The 22045-nt window shown below is 38.4% G+C and overlaps 1 protein-coding gene across 3 annotated transcripts; it reads right to left on the reverse strand.

The window, feature by feature from the left end:
• Nucleotides 1-1271: 1271 nt before the first annotated feature.
• On the reverse strand, nucleotides 1272-22045 carry LOC119902342 (complement factor H-related protein 5-like). Of its 3 annotated transcripts, XM_038718470.1 has the most exons (11): nucleotides 21870-22043; nucleotides 21583-21774; nucleotides 21006-21185; nucleotides 20657-20842; nucleotides 10250-10348; nucleotides 9476-9652; nucleotides 5866-5922; nucleotides 3073-3234; nucleotides 2808-2969; nucleotides 1712-1737; nucleotides 1272-1544 (listed from the first exon to the last, which is right to left on the reverse strand). In XM_038718470.1, exons 1-11 carry the CDS (start codon nucleotides 21925-21927, stop codon nucleotides 1530-1532), a joined length of 1314 nt encoding a protein of 437 aa, XP_038574398.1. In that variant the 5' UTR covers nucleotides 21928-22043; the 3' UTR covers nucleotides 1272-1529. The 3 variants fall into 3 exon arrangements, with proteins under 3 accessions (XP_038574398.1, XP_038574400.1, XP_038574399.1); XM_038718472.1 differs by lacking the exon at nucleotides 10250-10348 and having other exon boundaries at nucleotides 21870-22045; XM_038718471.1 differs by lacking the exons at nucleotides 1272-1544; nucleotides 1712-1737 and adding an exon at nucleotides 2545-2682.

Consider the following 22045-nt stretch of genomic DNA (forward strand, 5'->3'; position numbering starts at 1 on the left):
TTTTAGGGATGAAAAATGGCTCCCACTGTTATGAAAACAGTGATCATCATATGAGAGCGGAGACAAATCCAATATTTTAGTTTCTAATCAAGTTTGTAAATCAACCCAAAAAAACTGATCAAATACAGAACAAATGCTATGCTGACGTCACTGTGATAAAAGGAACATGTACAGTACTATTAAAATATAATATAATACAAAGAAATGCACCACAGGGGTAAAAAGCATTGATCAGTTTAAAATTGACATGTTTTACTGTTAAAGGAGCAGGATGTCAAGTATCATTTCTATTTTAAAGGCCAGTATTCTGATGCAAAGTAAAAGTTTTATTCAGAATGACATGTGTAATTGTGTAATTAGTCTTAGTACGTTTTCTCTAGAGAAAGCAAATGATAAAGATGAAATGGGTAAAAACATCTAATTTGTGATCAAAGATGGTTAAAGTCTTCCCTCATCCGAGAGATTTCTTCAGTTCTGAACTGAAGAAGTTTCTTGGACTTCTACCAAGTCCAGTTGCCCTTGACCTCAACCTTCTTTGGATAACTATGACCTGGATGACTGAGAACCTTCACAGACATCTAATATGTAATCAAATAGGGGAAAATATCTTTATAACTAGATATTACATTTGTATATATACTCTTCAAGTTATTTCAAAATGTGAAGAGAAAAGAGAAGAGAAAACTGTCAGTATACAGTTATGATTCTGTCAATGAACCATCATAAAGTACATGCCAACATTGTTAGGCAGCCACATGGCCCACATGCAGCTTCAGATGCTAGACAGTTTTGGGCAGTTGAAAATTTTGTTAGTTGTATTAAGTTATAATGACGCCACCATGAAGCACTGGACTTTGTGAGTTTATCAATGTGTCACATAGTTTGCATTGATGCTGTCTAAAGTATGTCAATATGAGAAGAACTAGTGCTTACTGATACGTAAAATGCTCTGTATAGCACCTTTCTAGTCTGTGCAACCACTCAAAGCGCTGTTACACTACATCTCATTCACCATTCACACACTGAACCTAAGTGATAAAACAGAAACTGACATTCATACATTGGTGGAACAGCCACCAGGGGTTCGGTATCTTGCCCAGGGACACTTCGACACATAGCCTGGAGGAGCCGGGGATTAAACAACCGATCTTTCGCTTCATGGCCAACTCGCTCTACCTCCTGGGCCACAGCCACCCATATATATACATGTTTAGTGGAAGGATTGTTCTAAACAATGGGTAAACAAAATAATACAAAGATCTTTGTTAAGATTTGTAGTCAACATTTTATTCAGACCACTGTAGGCCATATAAACTTTATGTAGAAGTACTGATCATGTTGTTATTAGTGCACTGAGAATCAGCTCCCACATGTTTTCTATGTATTTTCCATCTAAATGAAATTTAAAAGAAATTATTTTTAAAAACAAATACAATGTTTTTGGGCGTAGTTGTTTTATGGTGGAGGTATTTCAAAAGTTTCCAACTTGGCTTTTGTTGTCAGCCCAGCAGTTGTTCTTCTCTTGTGCTTTACTGGCAGTCTCCCTGGTTACAACATAGACAATAAGCAATAATGTTAATAGCTAATTCATTAATATTAACATGGTATTAAATTGCTGGATAAAGTTAAAATAAAGTATTGTCCAACAATAAATAAACAATTTAACAGTAATTACATTCTTTAAAAAAGTAAATCCAAGAATAACACTTACCCATTGAATGACATAATAATGACAACCTAAAAGAATCCAACAGCAGCACAGCAGTGAATATTTCAGTAGGTAGTTTAATTCACACAAACATTTGTTACTGATGGCTGATTCACTACATTTCTGCTTAGCTGCACCTACTGAGGAAAATCTGTGCTGTTCTTATAAGACAAGACTGGTGTTATTCTATATATTCCTACTGTAGACAAATTCCATGACAAGATACCCATTTTTATTAGTGTTTGAGATATTTTGCTGTTCACAAACCGTGTGTCGTAGGGTTGTGGGGCAGCTGGATCTAACACGGTCAAACAGAAGAGGGTCGAGTGGCTGAAATGGTGCAAACTGGGGGCATGGCGGAGGCTAAAGGGAAATAGCTGTTGGCCACAGAGTTTGCATTAGGAAAGGGTCAACGATGGAAGGCAATGTAGGGAAGGAAAATGTGCTGTGGTTTTGGAGAGCGTTTAATTTTACAGAGGAGGAAGACGAGGCTGAAGGAGCCAAAGGAGCAGTATTAGTGGTGGCTGAAAAGTGAAGAGGAAAGGATGCTATGAATGTGTTTAAATAAAGAAAAGAGATGAGACATATTAGACACAAAGGGAGAAGGTATTTGAGTGAAGAAGGTTGGAGCAGCTCTGCTGTTGGTGGGTGGTGTGATGACATGAGAAAGCACTGGGTGAACTAACTGGAGTATGGGGATATTAGAAGCTGGCTGGAGTGCTGGATATGGAGACATATAGTTGGAAAAGTTTGGCTTTTTGCTGTTTCGATGAGAAGAAATGTTCTTATCCTCAGGGGCAAGCTGCAAGAGTGCCAGTCCAGTCGGACATGTTTGGTTCTTTTCATGGGATTTGTTGACAATAAGAAAACTATAGAGTAATGCCAGGCTTATTTTCTAAATACTCAGGTTTCCGTTCTTGGTGTTCTTTTTTCCTTTTATTCTTTTCCTTTTTCTTCTTCTTGAAAATATCACACTGAAAATGATTCATATCTAAATCACTTTAGTTCATATTCATAAACATAGTAACTGACAATAAAAAGGTTGAAACTAAAAGTTTAGTGGCAAATAAATATGTGAAGAGCTTACGTATATACTTACAGCTTGTATAATGTATTCTTCCTTCAATGCACTGAAAAACCCTGCTCCAATTAGAAGAAGTGCATGGAAATGTCTTTTTCTCTCCTTCCTTGATATATTCAACTCCAGATAGTTGAAAGTTGTCCCAACGATGTCTAGTATGATCCACGACACAGAATGCCTCTGCACAAAAGTAATACAAAAAAAACACATATATGTAATTATGTGGTATAACATCTTTGATAGACTTTGAGAATGAAAAATTGTGATATTGACTTGTTTAAACCTTTGCAGATGGGAAGGTCTGACCAACTGCCATCACTGTAACACGTCACGGTGTCTGAACCGACTCGTGTGTAAAAGGCATTACATTGGTATTTCAAAGACATTTGATTCACTTGTACAACATCACTGTTTGGAACGTTTGGGTGTTCTCCACAGTGGTCAACTGAAATTAAAAAAGAGATTTAACATTGTCACAGTATGTCAGTGAAATGGTGATCCAGCAACAACAGCACAACATATTGTAATAAAATTAACATAGTGCCATCAGCCTATTATTTTGGTTACCTAAAACGTCCCTGACTGGCTTTTTAACTCGATTTAATCCTTGTTTTTTCCCATGTTGAATGTGTAATTCTCACACTGTGGTCCTTTGCCACCATGTGACGTCACCTGCTGCTTCTTTTCACCTAGCAGCGATGAGCTTCACCGGGAGGATGTATCACAGAAAATACACACAATGCCTATCCCCAAACCACTCAGTGAGGCTACAGATTCTTTTACAGTTGTAGCATGTCTAAACTAGCTATGAATTTGAATACATGTATGAGAATTAATACTCAATTATCAATTTTAATATCCAGAAAATATCAATCCATAAAAAGCTTTCGTTTCGAAAAAGAAGGGGCACCACCGGAGTTGTTATTAACCTAGAGTCTCCGGACCTCTAGGTAGCTTTTAATAATTATACAATTATTCACCAGTGATTAGTTAGTTAATAATCGCTCAATTATCTTAAATCAATCAGTCAGTCTCATATCTAAAGGGTCAATTCTCTTGGCAGGGACGTAGAAATAGGCAACACACGTAATTCCTTGGTTACAGTGAATTTATTAACTAACTAAGGTGATATAAAAAGGTGGTTAAGATACATCAGGGAAAATAAGCAATGGCTAAACAATGAGAATGGAGGTTCGATTGTGGGAAGCATTTGACTCATACGGCAGAGGAGAACTAATGAAAGTAAGCTATGAGTTTAGAAGTTAAAAAGACAATATTAACACTATGGGACATCCCGGACCACAGAATGTTTTGTTGGGTCTTACTGCTTGTCTGCGGCCTGCTTTGGCCTGTTGCACGGGTCCCACGCTAGCTGCCCGATCCTGGCTTTTGCTAAGGATTCTCCGGGGTGCTCCGTGTCTGAAGAAAAACCTCAAGGGTTGGCCGTCCTCTGTCTGGCAATTCGGCTGTTTTCAGGTTTCCTTCGTTGCCGCTGGTGAGACCACGTGGCTTGGTCTGACCTCGGTGAAGTTGGCTTGACGAAAAAGCTTAAAGGGAACTTGGTCGTTCCTGAATTAGACCAGTGTAACTTAACGGACTGATAACTTTAACAAAACAAAAGAAAGAAAGAAAATAAAACAAGTAAAGTTGCTGGAACAAATCCATGTCGCGGCACTTCGCATGTGTAGCTTCAAGCGAAACAAAGACTTTGCTGTGCTGGTCGAATTCTTAGGGCGTTGCCGGGAGAGGCACGCCAGACGCGTGCCGAAGCATCCAGAGCGGAGAGCGGAAGAGAAGAGAGAGCAGAAGAGCGGGGGCGACGTCGTGTGTCGCTCTTTTGTGGTCTGGGGCGTGGTTCCCCCAGGGGGCAGTCCTTCGTTCCCGCAGGGAGCGTTTCCGGTTTCCCGAGGGAAAGTCTTTTTTTAAAACTTTTAATGTCTATAAAAGAAAAAAAATCTATTGCATGTATTATAATCAAATATTTTCCGCAATCAAACCTCACTGGTCAAACAGTTGTACAGTTCTAAGTTTAAGCATTTGGTAACAGGAAAACAATTGTCAAATTATTGGTCATGATAAATAATGAGTGACATTTATACATTAACGGCATTTCCTACTGGTATGTAATACTTATTTCGTCCACTTGGGGAAGCTCAGGTAACATGAGGAAAGCTTAGATTAATCCAAAACTTTCCTTAGGAACTGGGGAATTTAGTTATTTAGCCTTAAATTCAAGCTGGCAACTAATAGAGTATAGTATGACATTTCTTTATCATCATTTCTAAAGGAATTGTGTGAGAAAGTATTTTGAACAAGCATTGGTTACACATAAAATGAAGGAGTGTCCTTAATCTTGCTAAAAATCAAAACACTGCAAAAGTAACTTATTTAGATTCTTTTCAGCAATAATAACATGGTAACAACAACATGGTAACATAACTACTCAAATAGAGGCAAAAGAATCAAGTAACTAAAAGAATATTTAATTAAACAGTTAATGCTTTGAGTCTTTGGAGACTGCAGTCTTTGTTTACACAAAGTTCAGGGCTGTCCTGGATTTTGTCACACCTAGGCGTGACGGAGTATCCCTTTGATGAGGTAATGAAACACAAAGCAAGGTCAGTTACCACGGTTACATGTGTGTGGGGGGGGGGGGCAGTTTAGGGTTTCCTGCCCCCTTTAAAGGGGAGTTCTGATAGGCTGTTTGTAATCTCTGGTTAGTTTCTTTGTCATTTTAACAATTCAGATACCGAGAGACTTATCTCGGCTGTTGCCAAAGGTGGCCAGTTTTACGATCAACTGCTCATGAATAGCACTTAGGGAAAGTGACCTCTCCACCCCACTTCTGTTGGGGTCTCTTCAGCCGTCTGTAGAGGGTTGATAATTAACCCCCTCTCCTTCTCTCAGGGAGAGGGGAATAGTTTTGAGTAGTTTATTAAATATAAAATGCACAAATCCACACTGTTGTCCACTACACAGTAACTGGTCAGCTAGTGAAGAAATATTTTAAAAGTAAATATATAAGCAAAGCCCGATGAATGTGATGTAAAAGAAGCATTTGATATGAATGATTTACTTGGCATGAATGCAGGTTGACTGTCTCTGTCATTTGAGCCAGACGTGGCAGAAGATCCTGTAAGATGCAGAGGAGATAAAGGTATACACACAGAACAGACACACCAGTTAGTAACACTTCAGCATGTTATTTGGACTCTTTTTCTTTCTGATTCAGAGTAATGTCAAAACAATTTCCCCATTATTCTTTCTGAAAATTAAAGATTTTAATGTAAAGTAGATTAACTTTAATGATTATTAAATTTACCATTATATATATATATCTTTTATAATACAATCAATGTCAATAATCTACCTCTAGATATACAATATATATATGGAGGACCGATCCTGACACAGGCATAAATAAATACAGAAATAAATAAATGCTCAATAAATAAATAAGCATCCAATTAAATACACAAAAAAAATAAAGTAAATAAATAAATGTAGGTAGTAATTAAATTATACAAGGAGACATAAATGTATATATTTTAATTACTGCCTTTACTTATTCACCTTTGTAATAATTACCTTATTTATTCTCCGTTATGATCTTCAACTTTATTTATTAATTACTTATTTTTTAAATGTATTTATTTATGTGTGTGTTTTAATATCTTTGTCTGTTTTATTCTTCCTTTGTATTTTTTTACCTTATTTATTTTCACCCATGGTATTTATTTCTGCCTGTCCTTTTATATTTCTGTATGCATTTCTGTCTCATTATGCAAATGAGGAGGGGCTGTGTCTCAAGGAGTCAACTTCTGCCCATTGGTGGACCAGTCAGACGGGAGAGCTCTAGGCCTACTCTGCCTGCAGACATCAAGGAGCTGCTCTTCACACAGTCAGATGGCTTCCTTCAGTGCGCTGAGGTGTTTAGCAACTCTGTTTGAAGACACTACCAGCCATGTCTTCCTTCTCTTTTCATGTGGACACTCTGACCTACAGAGTTTTCAATTAGCGACTTATTTGTACACAGAACTGCAGGAAAGTGAGCTGTTGTTTCTGAGGGCCACATCAGTTAGCCGCAGCTAAATCTGGAGTGCACTCCTATTCGAGTATTTACAGTAAATGCTCCCACACAGAGCTGCCCATTGCTCTGCTGTTTTCAGCTGCTGTTTCAACAAAAGCGCCATTCAGGGTGAAAAGTCAATCGTGGTGTTGTGTTGGGAGATGTAGTGGCTTCACCAGCGGTGAGTATTATGAAAAATACATGTAATCCGTTAAGCTATGAGGAGAGTAAAAGTCCGTTATTAATTAATTTATGTAGTGCTAACATCATATAGGCTAAAGCTCTTAAGCTAGTGGTGGTGACTAACAAATAAACTAATCTTAACAGTTACCATTAAGAAGAATTTTATGCTTCTGTTAAATGTGTTTGCTATTAAGCCGTGTTTTATGTGTGGTGGTAAAGTCAATTTAAAGTTAACTTTACTGCACTTAACCAGTCGAAATGATTTAATGAAGGCTAACGTTAGTTACTGTACTTCTATGTCTCACACAGAAAACACAGGAGGAGGCATGCGGAGAACATAACCATATTCTTCAGAGGAAAAGAAGAAGGAGAGCAACAAATAACCCCCAAACAATAAAATAAATTCCTTATATTTCCCTGCCTTGTTGTTTATGTGTACATACAGAGGAAGAATGAGAGAACAGCACACATTTCATCGTTACTGTGTGTTAGAGCATGGGAGAACAGTGGATACTTTTAATACAGCCCACACCCCTAATACTGTGTAACTATAACAAGTAGAGAACAGAAGAAAAAGATGTTCTTTCTTTACAACTGTCTGCATAGCTTATTCATATTGTGTAATGAATGAAAATAAATAGGCCTACTAGGCTCCTCTCTACTTTGACATTTAAGATTAGCTTGTTTGATCCACCTTCATACACTTGTGACATTACTGTACAACTTGAGAAAGGTGAGTTGTTTTCTGCTCCAGCCTGCCTAAAAGAAAGCATTTTTGGGATTAAATGGACTTTATTACCTGCTGCAGTGCAGGATGAACTCAGAACAGACCCATTTCTCACCTTATTATTCTAAATCATGCAGCAAAGAAGAAATAATGCGTACTAAATCCTGGGACAAAATCTGTCCACAAATACTGTGCAGCATGTAGTCTGATGAACAAGACTTGTATTATAGCTGACTTGGGCAGTGAAATGTTAAATTTTTTTAATTCATGTGGTCATAGTTGTCCACAACTCAAATCAGAATATAAGAAGAAATGTTTTATACCACCTCAAGAAGACTTCCTATCAGAAAGGTAGGAAGGTATTTCAAATGTACAACTGCAGTACTTAAATCTAAGTAAAGTAATTTCCCTGACATTTTTGTGTTACTTTACTTTTAATAGACGCATGTAACAGGTTTTATACTTCCTGTGAGTATAATCCAATCAATCTTATTTTCATACTGTATATCCGTTGTGTAATTTGATAAATTGTGTTGTATGTGGTGCTCGCATCGTGTACTACTGAGACTTCATTGCCCTCTTCAGAGAAGACTCTCAGACTGCAACATGCGTCTTTGTAAAGAGAGAAACGGACAGAAAAAGTCTCTTAACTCTGCCTGTCAGCTCACTCTGCTCCGTTAAAACTGAATTTACCATACAGAATTGAATACGAGTGCACTCCAGATTTAGCTGCAGCTAGCTGACCGTGTGCTTCTCCCTATACCGCAGTTCTGTGTCCATGCATGCAGCAAACTGAAAGCACTGTCTGTCGGAGTGTCTACATGAAAAGAGAAGGAAGACATGGCTGGTAGTGTCTTCAGAGTTGCTAAACACCTCAGCGCACTGAAGGAAGCCATCTGACTATGTGAAGAGCAGCTCGTTGATGTGTGCAAGCGGAGTAGGCCTAGAGCTCTCCTGTCTGACTGGTCCACCAATAGGAGAGAAGATGACCCCTTGAGACACAGCACCTCCTCATTTGCATAATGAGGCAGAAATGCATACAGAAATGTAAAAAGGACAGGCAGAAATAAATACCATGGGTGAAAATAAATAAGGTAAAAAAATACAAAGGAAGAATAAAACAGACAAAAATATTAAAACACACACATAAATAAATACATTTAAAAAATAAGTAATTAATAAATAAAGTTGAAGATCATAACGGAGAATAAATAAATAAGGTAATTATTACAAAGGTGAATAAGTAAAGGCAGTAATTAAAATATATACATTTATGTCTCCTTGTATAATTTAATTACTACCTACATTTATTTATTTACTTTATTTTTTTGTGTATTTAATTGGATGCTTATTTATTTATTGAGCATTTATTTATTTCTGGATTTATTTATGCCTGTGTCAGGATCGGTCCTCCATAAATATATACATATTCTAAAAAGGAATTAAATAAATGAATATACTTTATATTTAATACAGACAAATAAACCCCCAGGTTTTGTTCCCCCAACTTGTTCAGTGTCCTCCCATGTTCAATAGTTGGTCTGGCACCTCCAAACAATGTGTAGATTTAATGAAAGTTACTCTTTAATGTCAACTAAAACTTTTCTGCTTATTGTACCTGTTGACTTGATAAATACAGTATAAGGTATAATGTTGGACAGTAATTATTCTGGTTAGTTTTACAGCTTACTGGTATAGCAGACTTACTCTCACAGACCGGCACAGAGGACCATGTTCCACTTCTACATATGGTGACTTGATGGCCTTTGGGTTCATATCCTTGGACACATGTTACTCTAAGTCTAGATCCGTCCTCATACCAACCGTTTTGGTTTTCTGTGTATTTTGCATTTGGTATCTCTGGTGGAAGGCAGGCTCCTTCCTCTGAGGAACAAAACAAACAAACACACTGTTACAGTTGTGACATTTTTAAAAATGCCATTATTTGCATGAATTTTATCTCCAATGATTTATTAGAGCAACCAATACTTTAAAATACTTGCTGTTAAAGGAATGCTCCACAGCCTTGATTGTAGATAAAGAATAAAAACAATTGGAGTAAACCCAATATTGGCAGAAAAAATAGGGGTTATGGTTAAAATGACAACTAAACTGTCTTTTTTAAAGAACATTAGAAAATCAGTTGAGCCTAATTCACATTTCTTGTCTCCATAAATCCATAGAGAAATTAATGGAAACTGGCTCAGCTGTTTTCCCTTTGTATTACATCTGCACACAGGGGCGTATATACAGAGAACAGAAGATACAGTTAGTAACACTTTGGGATTTTATTTGGTATCTTTTTCTTTCTGATTCAGAGTAATGTCCAAATACAATTATTATTATTTTGATAATTGTAAATAATTAATTTTAAATAATAACAAAAGTAGATTTCATCTTTCAATCAGTGATCATTAAATTGAGCGTAAAATATATATATATTTTTCAACAATTATATAAAGGTCAAAAACTCAGCTCCACCTGCAGGTTGTGTCCCCCTTTCAGCAGATGTCGTGCCCCCCCAACCTGCTCCTCCAACTGTGGATCCACCATGTCCAGTCTCTGGTCTGGTTACTCTGCCTAAGTGGAGAACAGTATTATTATAGAAAAAGTATACTGTAGAGAGATATTTTTTTTTATGATTAACATTTTATTGATTTTTCAGAACATTTAAACACACACACATTCCTTCCGAAAAATAAAGCAATACTCATACAACAAAATAGAATGAAAGGAGGACGTGGCACGCCCATAGACAAAAACTAAATACATTTAGAAAATAATAGAGAAAATAAAATAAATAAATAAATAAAAATAATAATAATAAAATAAAATAAAGCAGTGATGCACCTAGCCCTTGAGTTACAGCCTTGCCTAAATGTAGGTACCGTATTCTATCCAAAAGTATCCATCAATCATGTTATCTAGTTAAATGCTATGTTTTGAGCTGGAACGCTGTTAAACCTTCAAGGTGTACGAATGAAACTTCCCCCATTTCAAGTTGTACTCCTCCACTTTATCCAGCAACCTATAGGACAGATGTTCAAGGGCAGCCAGCTGACCCAGAGCGGCGTACCACAAATCCAGTGCTGGTGCAGAGGGGGCTTTCCATTCTTTGACCACAAGTTTCCGGCCTAGCATGAGGACAGTCTGGATCCAGTTAGAGAGTGGAGGGGCCAGGTCACTTAATGCAGAGGGGTCCCCCAAAATAAACAGACTAGGGGTGAGTGGGATATTCTGTTCGACAATTTTCTCTACAATTGTATGCAGGGAAGACCAAAATGCCTGAATTTTCGGGCAACTCCAGAGCATGTGTACAAAGGTACCATTTTTGTCCTGACACCTCCAGCATTCTGAGTTATCAACCAAACCAACTTTATGCAGCCTGGATGGTGTCCAATAGATTCTATTCAGTATTTTGAATTGGATAAGTCGCGTTCGCAATTCCCTTGACATTTTTTTCCCATTGCAAAGAATTCTGCCCCATTCTGCATCTGTAAATGACACCTTTAAATCAGTTTCCCATGTCATTTTAAGGGACAAAATATTAGAGTCCGAGGCCGTAAGGATCATAGCGTAGTAGGCAGAGGCTTCATGGCCATGCCCATAGATTGTTAGAACCTTCTCCAACATGTCACCGCTCGGTGGGACTACTGAAGGGGAGCCGAAGACCTGCACCAGTAGGTGTCTTAACTGAAAATACTTCCACTGCTGATTACGTGGTAAGTCGAATCCCTGACTAAGTGCCTCAAAAGACTTTAATGTGCCATCCTGGTACAAGTCACCGAGCACCCTAATCCCTTTTTGCAACCAAAGCTTCCAAAGGAAGGGAGATTTATTTATACAGAGCTTGGGATTTAGCCAGATCCCGGCAGCCTGGTGCAGATACGGATCAAATTTAAGAATCTTAGCTACTCTCTTCCAGACCCACTGAATATGAGACAAAATGGGATGTGACTGATACTGTTGGGCTAATTTAGCTGAGATGCATGCAATGGGTGTGAGAGGGGAGGACACCACGCTTTCGAGGTGGAACCACGGAGGGGCTCTCTCCGGGGGTAAAGACCACTGTGCCATATGCCTAATGGTAAACGCATAATGGTAGAAGAGCAAGTTGGGCACACCTAATCCTCCTTTGTCCTCTGGCTTCTGCAGCTTTCGCAGGTTCATCCTGGGGCGTTTGTTATTCCATAAAAATGTATTACAAAGTTGATCAAATTGTTTGAAATAGCGCAAAGGAATTCGGACTGGCATAGCCTGTAGCAAATAGTTAAATTTCGGAGCACAAATCATTTTAATGATGTTTGCCTTCCCCCACATAGAGAGATACAATGGAGACCACCGCTCTAAGTCAGCCCGCAGTTTGTCCAGTAGGTGGTCAAAGTTTGTTTTAATCAGATCCGTCAATATGGGGGGGAATGTTAAACCAAGATATTTAATGCCTTCCTTAGGCCAGGCAAAAGTGCCTGACTGGAAGAGGGATTTGGGACAATATGGAGTGAGAGGAAGAGCCTCAGATTTTGTCCAGTTGACTTTATAGCCCGAAATGGATGAGAACTTGTCAATAATTTTGAATAGTGATGCAAGAGACTGTTCGGGATCTGTGACAAACAAAAGGATATCGTCTGCATACATCATCAATTTATGACATTTTTCACCGATTTGTATGCCTGGAAATGCAGATTCCTTACGTATAGCAACCGCTAGCGGTTCAAGTGCAACTGCAAAAAGTAGAGGAGAGAGAGGATCTCCCTGCCTCGTGCCTCTTTCCAGTTCAAATGGGGGGGAGATGATACCGTTCGTAAGCACTGACGCTGAGGGATGAGTATATGTGAGCCTAATCCAAGCTATGAACTTTTTGCCGAAGCCAAAACATTCAAGGGTGGAGAGCAGATAATGCCACTCCACCCTGTCAAACGCCTTTTCGGCGTCCAGCGAGATAGCAGCCATGGGAGAGGCATTATCCTGAGTGGCCCACATAATATCAAGAAGTCTTCTGATGTTGTCAGCCGAGGAGCGCGAACATATAAAGCCGACCTGGTCAGGATGGATCAAGGAGGTTATTACCTTGTCCAGACGGTTAGCTATAATTTTAGATAGTATTTTACTGTCGCAGGAGGTCAAACTAATAGGTCTAAAATTCTTACAGTCTAGAGGGTCTTTTCCTTCCTTCAAGATAAGGGTGATAATGGCCTCGGATAAAGAGGGAGGGAGTTTACCCTTCTCAAAAGCTTCATTATAGGTGTCTAAGAGTAATGGTGCAAGTTCCTCAGCATAAGCTTTATAAAACTCGGCCGTAAAGCCATCTAAACCCGGTGCTTTACTTGAAGGGAGGTGTTTAATAACATCCCTTATCTCCTCAATAGTAACAGGTGATTCAAGGCGTTCGAGCTGGTCCCCCGACAACACCGGCAGATCAAGAGTTGACAGAAAAGATGTAATGTCATGCCTGTCCCCCCCTGCCTCTGAAGTAACTGTAGAGAGATATTTGATAAAATAGATATACCGCCAATTCTCAAATTTACCAGCAGAGAGAACCAAGTTATTTGAAACAGACGTAAACTACTCTATCCTTATTCTGAACTTTTCATATTAGTATATAACCATAAACATAAGTATATATTACATATATTGTAAGATGCCTCCCTGTTTTTAGATATGGTCAATGTGAAGGCTGCCTCATAATTCAGGGATGGAGCAGGCAGCAGGCCTGTCCCAGGGTATGTAATCAATTTTGGGAGGTCATAGAGGACAGAACTGTCTTTAGAAAAAGGGAAACAACTCATGTTAACCTGCCATGCCTAGTTATGGTTTCTGTCTTTTTTTTCTTTGTCTTTATTTATACAGTGAAAAAAAAACCCCACTGAGCCTGAGGCCTCATTTACAGAGGTGCCCTCTGAAACAAAGAAAGTAAGGTTAAAACTACTAGGGCTGACCCCAAATAGTCAATGCTTCGATGGGCGGAGCCTGATTTGACTGTCAATCTCACAGTCGAAGCTTCGCAGCAAAACAAGGATTGTGCCATTTATGCGATATGGGGGTACTCAATGTCTGAATTTACATAGATCTACCAGTTTTCTCCCAATAAGTTAATATACATCCTTTTACAATACACATTTCAACGTTTAATGCTGTAAGTATGCTGGTTAATGCTGATGTAGAAAGAAAAAAAACTTCCAATAAATGTTTTTAAAGAGGTGGTATTATGCTCATTTTCAGGTTCAAAATCTTAATTAGAGGTTGTTCCAGAACAGGTTTACATGGTTTAATTTTCATACTGCACATATCTGCAGCTCCTCTTTTCACCCTGTGTGTTGTACGCTCCACTCATGAGCTACAGAGTGATGCATCTTACTTGTACAAAATCTTTATTAGGAATTGCACATGCGCAGTTCCCAGGTAAGGACTACTAGCCAATCAGAAGCAGAGAAGGGCGGGTCATAAGAAACAAGGTAGTGTGATCCAAATCAAAGCCGCTTCAGACTGCGACCGTAACCTAGCAGATGGTATAAGTTACTTATTAATTTTTATCTATGTACTGTTTATTTATTGTTATGTTGTAGCTGTTGTTGTTTTGTCTTGTTTTTTCTGTGTGCTATGGACCTTCCATTTTGAGTCCTGAATAAAGTCCTTATTATTATTATTATTATTATTATTATTATTATTATAATATTACTCACAAGTCTGCAACCACGCAACATCATTGTTCCACATCTTGCCATAAACCACTACAATGTTTACAACAAATCCGCACTTGAACAGTCTGTGAAGTTACACTGCCGTGTTTATTTTAAATATAATTCACAACCAATAAAGCATACTTACAGGTTGTGATTGTGAATTTCCAGTCCAAACAGAGTCTGAGTTGCATCGTCTTTTAGGACTAAACGTTGAACTGTTGCCGGTGTTCTGACGATCTATGCTGCCTTGCCGAAAAATGCTACCATAGCGCAAATCGACAGACTCGACTCTACTCGGCCCTGCTCCGTTTTCCATTGCAGATAGTACCCAGAGATAATATGTAGCTTGTCGTCATAGTGACGCCACACACGACGTAATGTTCAATGCGACACACACACCAGCGATCCTCACAGCTTTCTCTTTTTAAGTTAAAACGTTTCAACATTACTCAGCATGTAAAGACAGATAAGCGGTATGAAAACCTTCCAGCTGTGTTTTCCTCTGCCGTTGTTGCGGCAGCGGTCTGTGTGACGGCGGGAGCAGAGGGCTCTGTGAGCGGGCGACTGGCCGGCCTCACACACTCCTCCCGCGGGTTGGCACAGGCTTCCCCTGCAGCCACTTGCGGAGCTCCTCAACTCCAAAAATATTCAAGCAAATTTTTGTTCCGCCATCACTTCATGTAAAACTGTCAATATTCGAAATCTACACAGTTGATTTCTAACCTCAAAACTCAGAAGTCAATTTAGTGATGAAATTGCTTACGAAAACTGTAAAATATAAAACTTTCTGTTGCTGGCCTCTGTCTGGTGCAGCAATGATGATGCAGTGAATAGTGAATATTCTCTCTGACCGGTCAGCAGTCTGTCGTGTTTTCACGTTACATTTTAGTTTCCCTCAGCTCGCTTGGAACCTCGACGGAGGAGACGTGATGTGAAAAAAAGTACCTGGAAGCAGGTACAACATTTTTACAATGGAAAACCAAACAAAGGCGAGTCGAGCCAAAGGACCTCCGCTCAGACTAGCTTGGTTTGAGGGCGTGCCTGAGCCCGCTAGCCGCTTGGCAAGCTTTATGACGCATTTTCATTGTGACGTCACAGTGAAGGAAGTGAAGGGTTGGACTACAAACGAGCTGTTTTCAAACGGTTCAGAGCAGAGCTTTCTGTGGGAGATGGGAACTCCCTTTGGGCTGGACTTTGGGCCTTTTCACTTTGCAAACCTGTTACATGCACAAAAAAAGATATATAACTCAATAAAGGAGAGGGAAAAAGCCAAAAAGCATAATACCACCTCTTTAAAGTTCGTGAATAAATCCAAAATTGTAACCCTAACACTGGGTCGTCAGTGCTCATGTGTAGGCATAGCGCGTGTGTGTGTGTGTGTGTGTGTGTTTGTGTGTGTGTGGTGGCAGGAGAAAAACTTGCTGAAGGGACAGAGCCACAGCTTCACCAGTGTTGTGCCGAGTTGTACGCACCTCGCAGGACTTTCGGGTAATTTATCACTGTTGATGAACCACACAAAGAATATTATATCGTTTTTAAACAGCCGCTACTTGAAATAGACCCGCAAGGAACCGCGAATGCAGCTGTCGGCAGCACGGCAAAAACTCTGCAAAAGACTGGTGAATGGCTAGAGAGAGAGATCAACAATGAGCCTCAGTTTAGCTTCGGCTCGCAATCACCGTGCACAAAACCACATATGATTCGACTATAGGCAGGACTTGACGATTCTGATTCGACTATGTAAATCCTTAGTCGGGGACAGCCCAAAAAACTACACGAATCATCCATTTAAAATAAAACACATTCAAAATAGGCAAGTACACTGTTACATGTTCACTGTTACATGTTCAAACAGACACTTCTTAAAAAGTGCTATGGACACAGTATCTTTCAATCTAAGGTCATTCTCTCAAGTATTCCATTGTTGAGGTGTACCAGACAGAAAATGTTGTACCAATCTTAGAATGAGCACGGGGAACCTCAAGAACTAACCAGTCCTGTGATTGTGTATGGTAAGCGCTGTTTTTCAATTTAGAGGTAAGATAATTTTAAAGTTTGTCTAGGATGGCTTTATAAACACAAGGAATCCAAACCAGCAGCAGTATATAAAAGACACTGGTGTGTGTAAAAGCTTCCTCAGTAATAAAACGCAAGGCTGCATGAGAGCCCAGACTTTTTAAAACAGAAGCCAGAGCTGTATCACCATAATCTAACCCAGACATGAAAGTGGCCTGAACAATGTCACGGCTAGGTCATGATGAAAAGCATGTTTTGTCTGTAAAAAAGAAAATTCTGATTTTCAATTTTTTTGCCAATTCAGTGATTTGAGTCTTATAAGAGCATTTACCATCTAACCAAATGGCAAGAAATTTGTATGAAGAAACATACTCTAAAAGTGAATTATCCAATGTGGTAGGTTTAAAAGTATCTGCACTTATATTTCCAGATCTTGAAAATTCTGCAAAACCTGAAAATCTGACTGAAAGTTCAAAAATGCTTGTGCTAGAGAAGGAGCTGATGTATACAACATTGTGTCATCACCATAAAAGTGAAAATGACATTTACTCACAAGCTTACAAATATCATATATGTATGTAGTGAACCATAAAGGAGTTCCCCAGGGTTCAATCCTGGGGAACTCCTTTATGAACTGTCAAAAATTTTGATTCAGATAAATCTGCTTGAGCCCTATTACTTAAGATATTTTTGAAACCACAAACTTTTCATGCCCAATAATGACCAGTACACTCTAAAAACTATTACTGGGATAATATTGTATTGGTTAAAAAATTTTAACACTTAAAAATATTGAGTAAATTTAAAAGCTGTGAAATCTTATTAATTTAGTAAATGTAAGTTAAAAAAATTAAGAACATCTAATCAAAATCTTAAGTCAATGTAATAGAAACCCTTTGAGAAAACCACTAATAAAATTGAGTAGATGTAACTGAATTTTTAAGTAGATATAAATAGAAACATTACTAGTATTTAACAAATGAAATGTGTTACATGTACTTAATTCTTTTAACTATATTTACACTTTATCTCCAGGAGTACATCCACAATATATTTCAAGAAAAACAAAGCAACTGAACACATCACATTTTAATTAGACCTTTATTTGTCCAATCTGGTTACTTTACAAAAAGACAATATAAATTACAAAATGACATATGTAACAATGACCACACTATAAAAAACAGTGAGCTCAACTCTGCACATTAGTAAGCTGTCACTAAAAAATGGGTAAAATGCGGCAAGAACAATTGGCCTTTGAATTAACTTTGCAAAATATAGCAGAAATAGAATATGATATTCACAAGTATGTTTCATTTGTGTATAATCACCTATAATGAGCCTTTTTATGTGTACATACGGCAAAGGTCATCTTACTCAGAGTCCACCACGCCACACAGTCATGTTTCTACAGTTGTGCAGAAAGGACAAACCAAAGACTGGCTCTAGGTAGGGCCAAGTGTGCAGGAGAAACTACGGTGGCAGTGAAACTAATTGGAAGGCCCTATCTAGAGTCACTGTTTGGTTTGTCCTTTCAGGGCTACTGTAGAAACATGGTCGACTCTGATGAAGACGACGCGTGCAGTCTTGTAGAAATAGACAATTTCTTAGGTACACCTCGAACAATCTATTGCTTTGCTATAAAGTCTACTTTTATGATACATTTAATGGTAATGGATTGTTAAGTGTCACAGTTTTAGCATTGAGGTCATAGCTGGAGATGGTGTTGGACTGGACTACATTAGAGTCAGAGGTTTTTCTAATATTATTCTCACCTCATGGACGTAAATAGGGAGGACAAAAAAATCCTAATGTTTTCCAAAAATATGACAAAATTTAAGTTGGACAAAGAGCACTCATCTAAAAAAACAAACAAAAAAACCCCATAAAATACCTAGAACATTAATTAAAAATGTAACTGTTGGAGAGAGACCAGAGAACATACAGCAGACTACTTGCAGGTGTGCACAGAGGTTATGATTAGGATTATATTTTTTTTATTATATCCACACTCTAATCTGCCCGCTTGTTATACCAGTACGGGTTAAATTTCATTAACATTTTTTAAAAAGAATAAATTCAGAACAGAAAAGAATTTATTAATATTTTAAATATGAGAGTAAATGTTGTGTCTAGCAAAGCAACAGTAAAGTTTACAACAGCAAAGTCACTACATACACTCAATAACACTCACTGGAAAAAGATCTGAAATGTCAATAAATAAAACTATAGTGTGAGTGTGCGTGCAGCGTGCAGGAGCTACACACCCCCAACCTCATTTTCTACTTTTCATAAGGTGCTGTGAAAAAACACCCACGTCGACATAGTTTTCACAGCGCCGTATCGCCAATATAGATACACAAACATACCATGCAAAGTTTTATGGTTAACGTTAGTTATGGTTGTGCTAAAATTAACATTAGCTTCTTTGTCGACGTTAGCTTATAATGCAGCAAACCCTCTAACTTAAGTTACCTATAACAGCATGGCTACGACGGTTTTCAGAAAATTACCACCAGTGTGAATAACGATATTCATTTACTTTTACTAGCTGGACACTTAACTTACCAGGGTTTGCAGGGGATATTCCAGGTGCTTGTTGTAGCGTGTCTTTCCCTCTTGCTGCCACTTGTTGGTTGTTGCCAAGGCAGAGAGGCAGATTTCCCATGAGGCCGCACGATTAGCGTTATGTGTGGCCAGAGCCCTATAAAGGGCTCTGTGTGTGGCGGGTAACTTACTCAATTATTAGTAGTTAAAGTTGAAATAATATTAAGTTGGAATAAGTAATAATTGTGGTTCTTGAAACTAATGATTAGAATTGATCCATTCTTAAATGTTTTGATTGAAATTTACCAAAAATAAGGATATCTAAAAAATGTAATTTGTCAGGCAAATACTAATTTCATTTAGTGAAATAAACTTAATGATAATTGTAAATTGAACAAAAAATTAGCTGTTAAATCTCTACTCTTTTATTTTGGTATGTACAACTCAAACAATCACTAAAGCGATATTCACAGATTTTAGTAAGTTAGTATAGCAATTTATTACTATGATATTTACTATCATAGTAATAAATTAAGTATCATAGGGTGTGTTTTCTAACATTTACTTAGCTCTCCTTATTAGCTTGGCTCCTTGCATGCTTGCTAATAACTTTTTTAAAGCTGGGTTGATGGCGTTGTGTTGGACAGATTTGTGCAGCGGTGTTCCATGAGGGAGAGAGGGCAAGAGAGGGACGAGCGAGAGTAAGTGCTGCGCGAATGCGCAATCAAATACGATTTTAAATAGGTTTAGTAAAAAAAAAAATCGAAAATTTATATGTGGCGGTCAGCGTTGATATTGTGGCGGCCGCCACAAATAAATGAAGTATGGGAAACACTGGTGTCAAAAGCCTTGGACAGGCATCCAAGCTCTTGACAATATCATCTACAACCAGCGTGGCCGCTGTAATAGTACTGTGGCCTGGTCTAAAACCTGACTGGTATTTGTTCAGTAAGCCATATTCAGTTAAAAAAAGAACAAAGCTGTGTATTTAGACTGCAGAATTTTAGCCAGGCAAGACAGCTTTGAAATAGGTCGATAATTATTAAGTACTCTAGTGTTTCCTCCATTATGAAGAGGGAGCACATGCACAGTTTTCCAAATCTTTGGAAAGATTCCAGTTGACACAGTTAGATTAAAAATATGCGTTAATGGCCTTGAGATAAAAGGCGCTGCCCTGACCAGCAGGCATGGATCCAATTTGTCTCGACCAGCTGATTTCCTAGCATTTATAGTAATTAAGGCATCTAGGACTTAATTGTCATGAAATGGTTTTATTGCAAAATCTTGTCATATGTTTTTTGTATCCAGCTATCATCTTGTTAAGTAGTAGTGGACAATTTATCAAAGAGATTACTTGATCTAAGAAAATGGCTATTAAAAGCATCAACAATAATGTTGTTTTTTTTATGTCTGTTCCCTCTTCAGTAAATTCTTGAACAGGGATTTCACTGTTTTCCAAAACTTTGCCCCATTACATTCAAGTAAACTATTTACATAGTAGTCTGATTTTGCTTTCTAGTGCACATGGTATTTTGTCTGCCTAAAAGCTAGCCAGCTGAGATATTTTTTTTCTAATCTACAGTTGGACAATTGCTGTTCAGGGGGTCAAATGATTAGTGCATCTCTCAGCACATTGTCCACTTACTGCACGGTGGTCCTTTAGTCCAAGTTCCAGCTATGCAAAAGATGGATTTTTCTGCTCCCTCTACAGTATATCCATCTTCACATTCATACTGCACTTCTGAATCTACAGCAAACATCTCCTGGTATCTCTGATGAATGATGACTGCATGGGGGATTTTAGGAGGTTCACCGCATGCAAGGATACTTTCTGTAAAAATAAACCCATTAGTCATCAACAGGTAAAGGTGCTCAGATGTGTGGCTTGGTTGGTGCAACTGGTGAGAATTTAAACCTAAGAATTACAGCACTGATATTATTCTGGTCTCTGTTAGTTTCACAGCTTACTGGTATAGAACATCTGACAGACTTACTCTCACAGACCGGCACAGAGGACCACGCTCCATTTATACATATGGCTGTGACATCCTGGCCTTTGGGTTCATATCCTTTGTCACATGTTATCCTAATAATGTGTCCGTCCTCATACCAACCATTTTGGTTTTCTGTGTGTTTTGCATTTGGCATCTCTGGTGGAAGGCATGCTGCTTCGTCTGAGGAAAAGAAAATAATTGCTACAGTGAAAGTATTTAAACTCGGCAAAATTTAAACTTGGCAATTTACATTTCTGCCATTACATGGGTGAATGTTATCTCCAAGGATTTATCATATATTAAAAGACTTGCTGCCAAAGGGAATGCTCCACTGCATTAATTGTGGATATAGGATTAAGATTCAGTTGATGGATGTAAATGAAAAGTCAGGGCATCAACCAAGTTTCATTACAGGGCAACATGAATGTCTAGATCAAATGTCATGACAAAACAGCCAACATGTCCAGTATTTCAGTCTGGATCAAAGTAGTGCACGGCCGACAGACTGACTTTGCCATTCATAGAGTGACGGAGCAACCATGTGGACAAAGTAAAAAACAGCAGAGGGAACACTTACCTATACACTGTGGTGTATGAGACCATTTTCCAGTTTGACATGTGCTTGTTGCCCACCATCCCTTCACCACAGGTTTACGACCAGTATCACAGGTATAACTGAGCTTTGTTCCATGAGAATAAGTCTCTTGCTTTGGGGCAAAGAAACCACCATCCAGTTTAGGAGCACTACAGGACTGTGCAGCGCTTTGTGCTAAAATACAATAGTAAGCAAAATTACTCTACAGTCACTGCTTTTGTTTTTAACAAATTTAAATGGTTGGATGTCAAAGTAGTTAATGTTCTTACCATGAAGCACTCCTGGAAACCAAATAAGAAGAACTAATCCAAGATATCTCATGTTCATTTTGTCAGGAATGAAATCATCCCACGACACAGTAAATCTGAGAGCTTAGTCCAGATCAGAACCAGTTAATAATTGTTGGGGGCCTTCTCCCAGAAAGTTTGACAAGTAAACACACAGG

This window comes from Micropterus salmoides, unplaced genomic scaffold, assembly GCF_014851395.1.
Source record: "Micropterus salmoides isolate LMB-PRFRI ecotype aquatic unplaced genomic scaffold, ASM1485139v1 Ms_hic_scaffold_14, whole genome shotgun sequence".
NCBI lineage: Eukaryota > Metazoa > Chordata > Actinopteri > Centrarchiformes > Centrarchidae > Micropterus > Micropterus salmoides.

Excerpts from the sequence above, each read along its gene's own strand:
- LOC119902342 (XM_038718470.1), bottom strand. The coding sequence starts at position 21,927 with ATGAACATGAGATATCTTGGATTAGTTCTTCTTATTTGGTTTCCAGGA. Across the intron at positions 5,923-9,475 it reads CTCTGTGCCGGTCTGTGAGA|GATCTTCTGCCACGTCTGGC; the intron begins GTAAGTCTGCTA and ends TGCATCTTACAG. Across the intron at positions 2,970-3,072 it reads AGACCTTCCCATCTGCAAAG|AGGCATTCTGTGTCGTGGAT; the intron begins GTTTAAACAAGT and ends ACTTTTGTGCAG.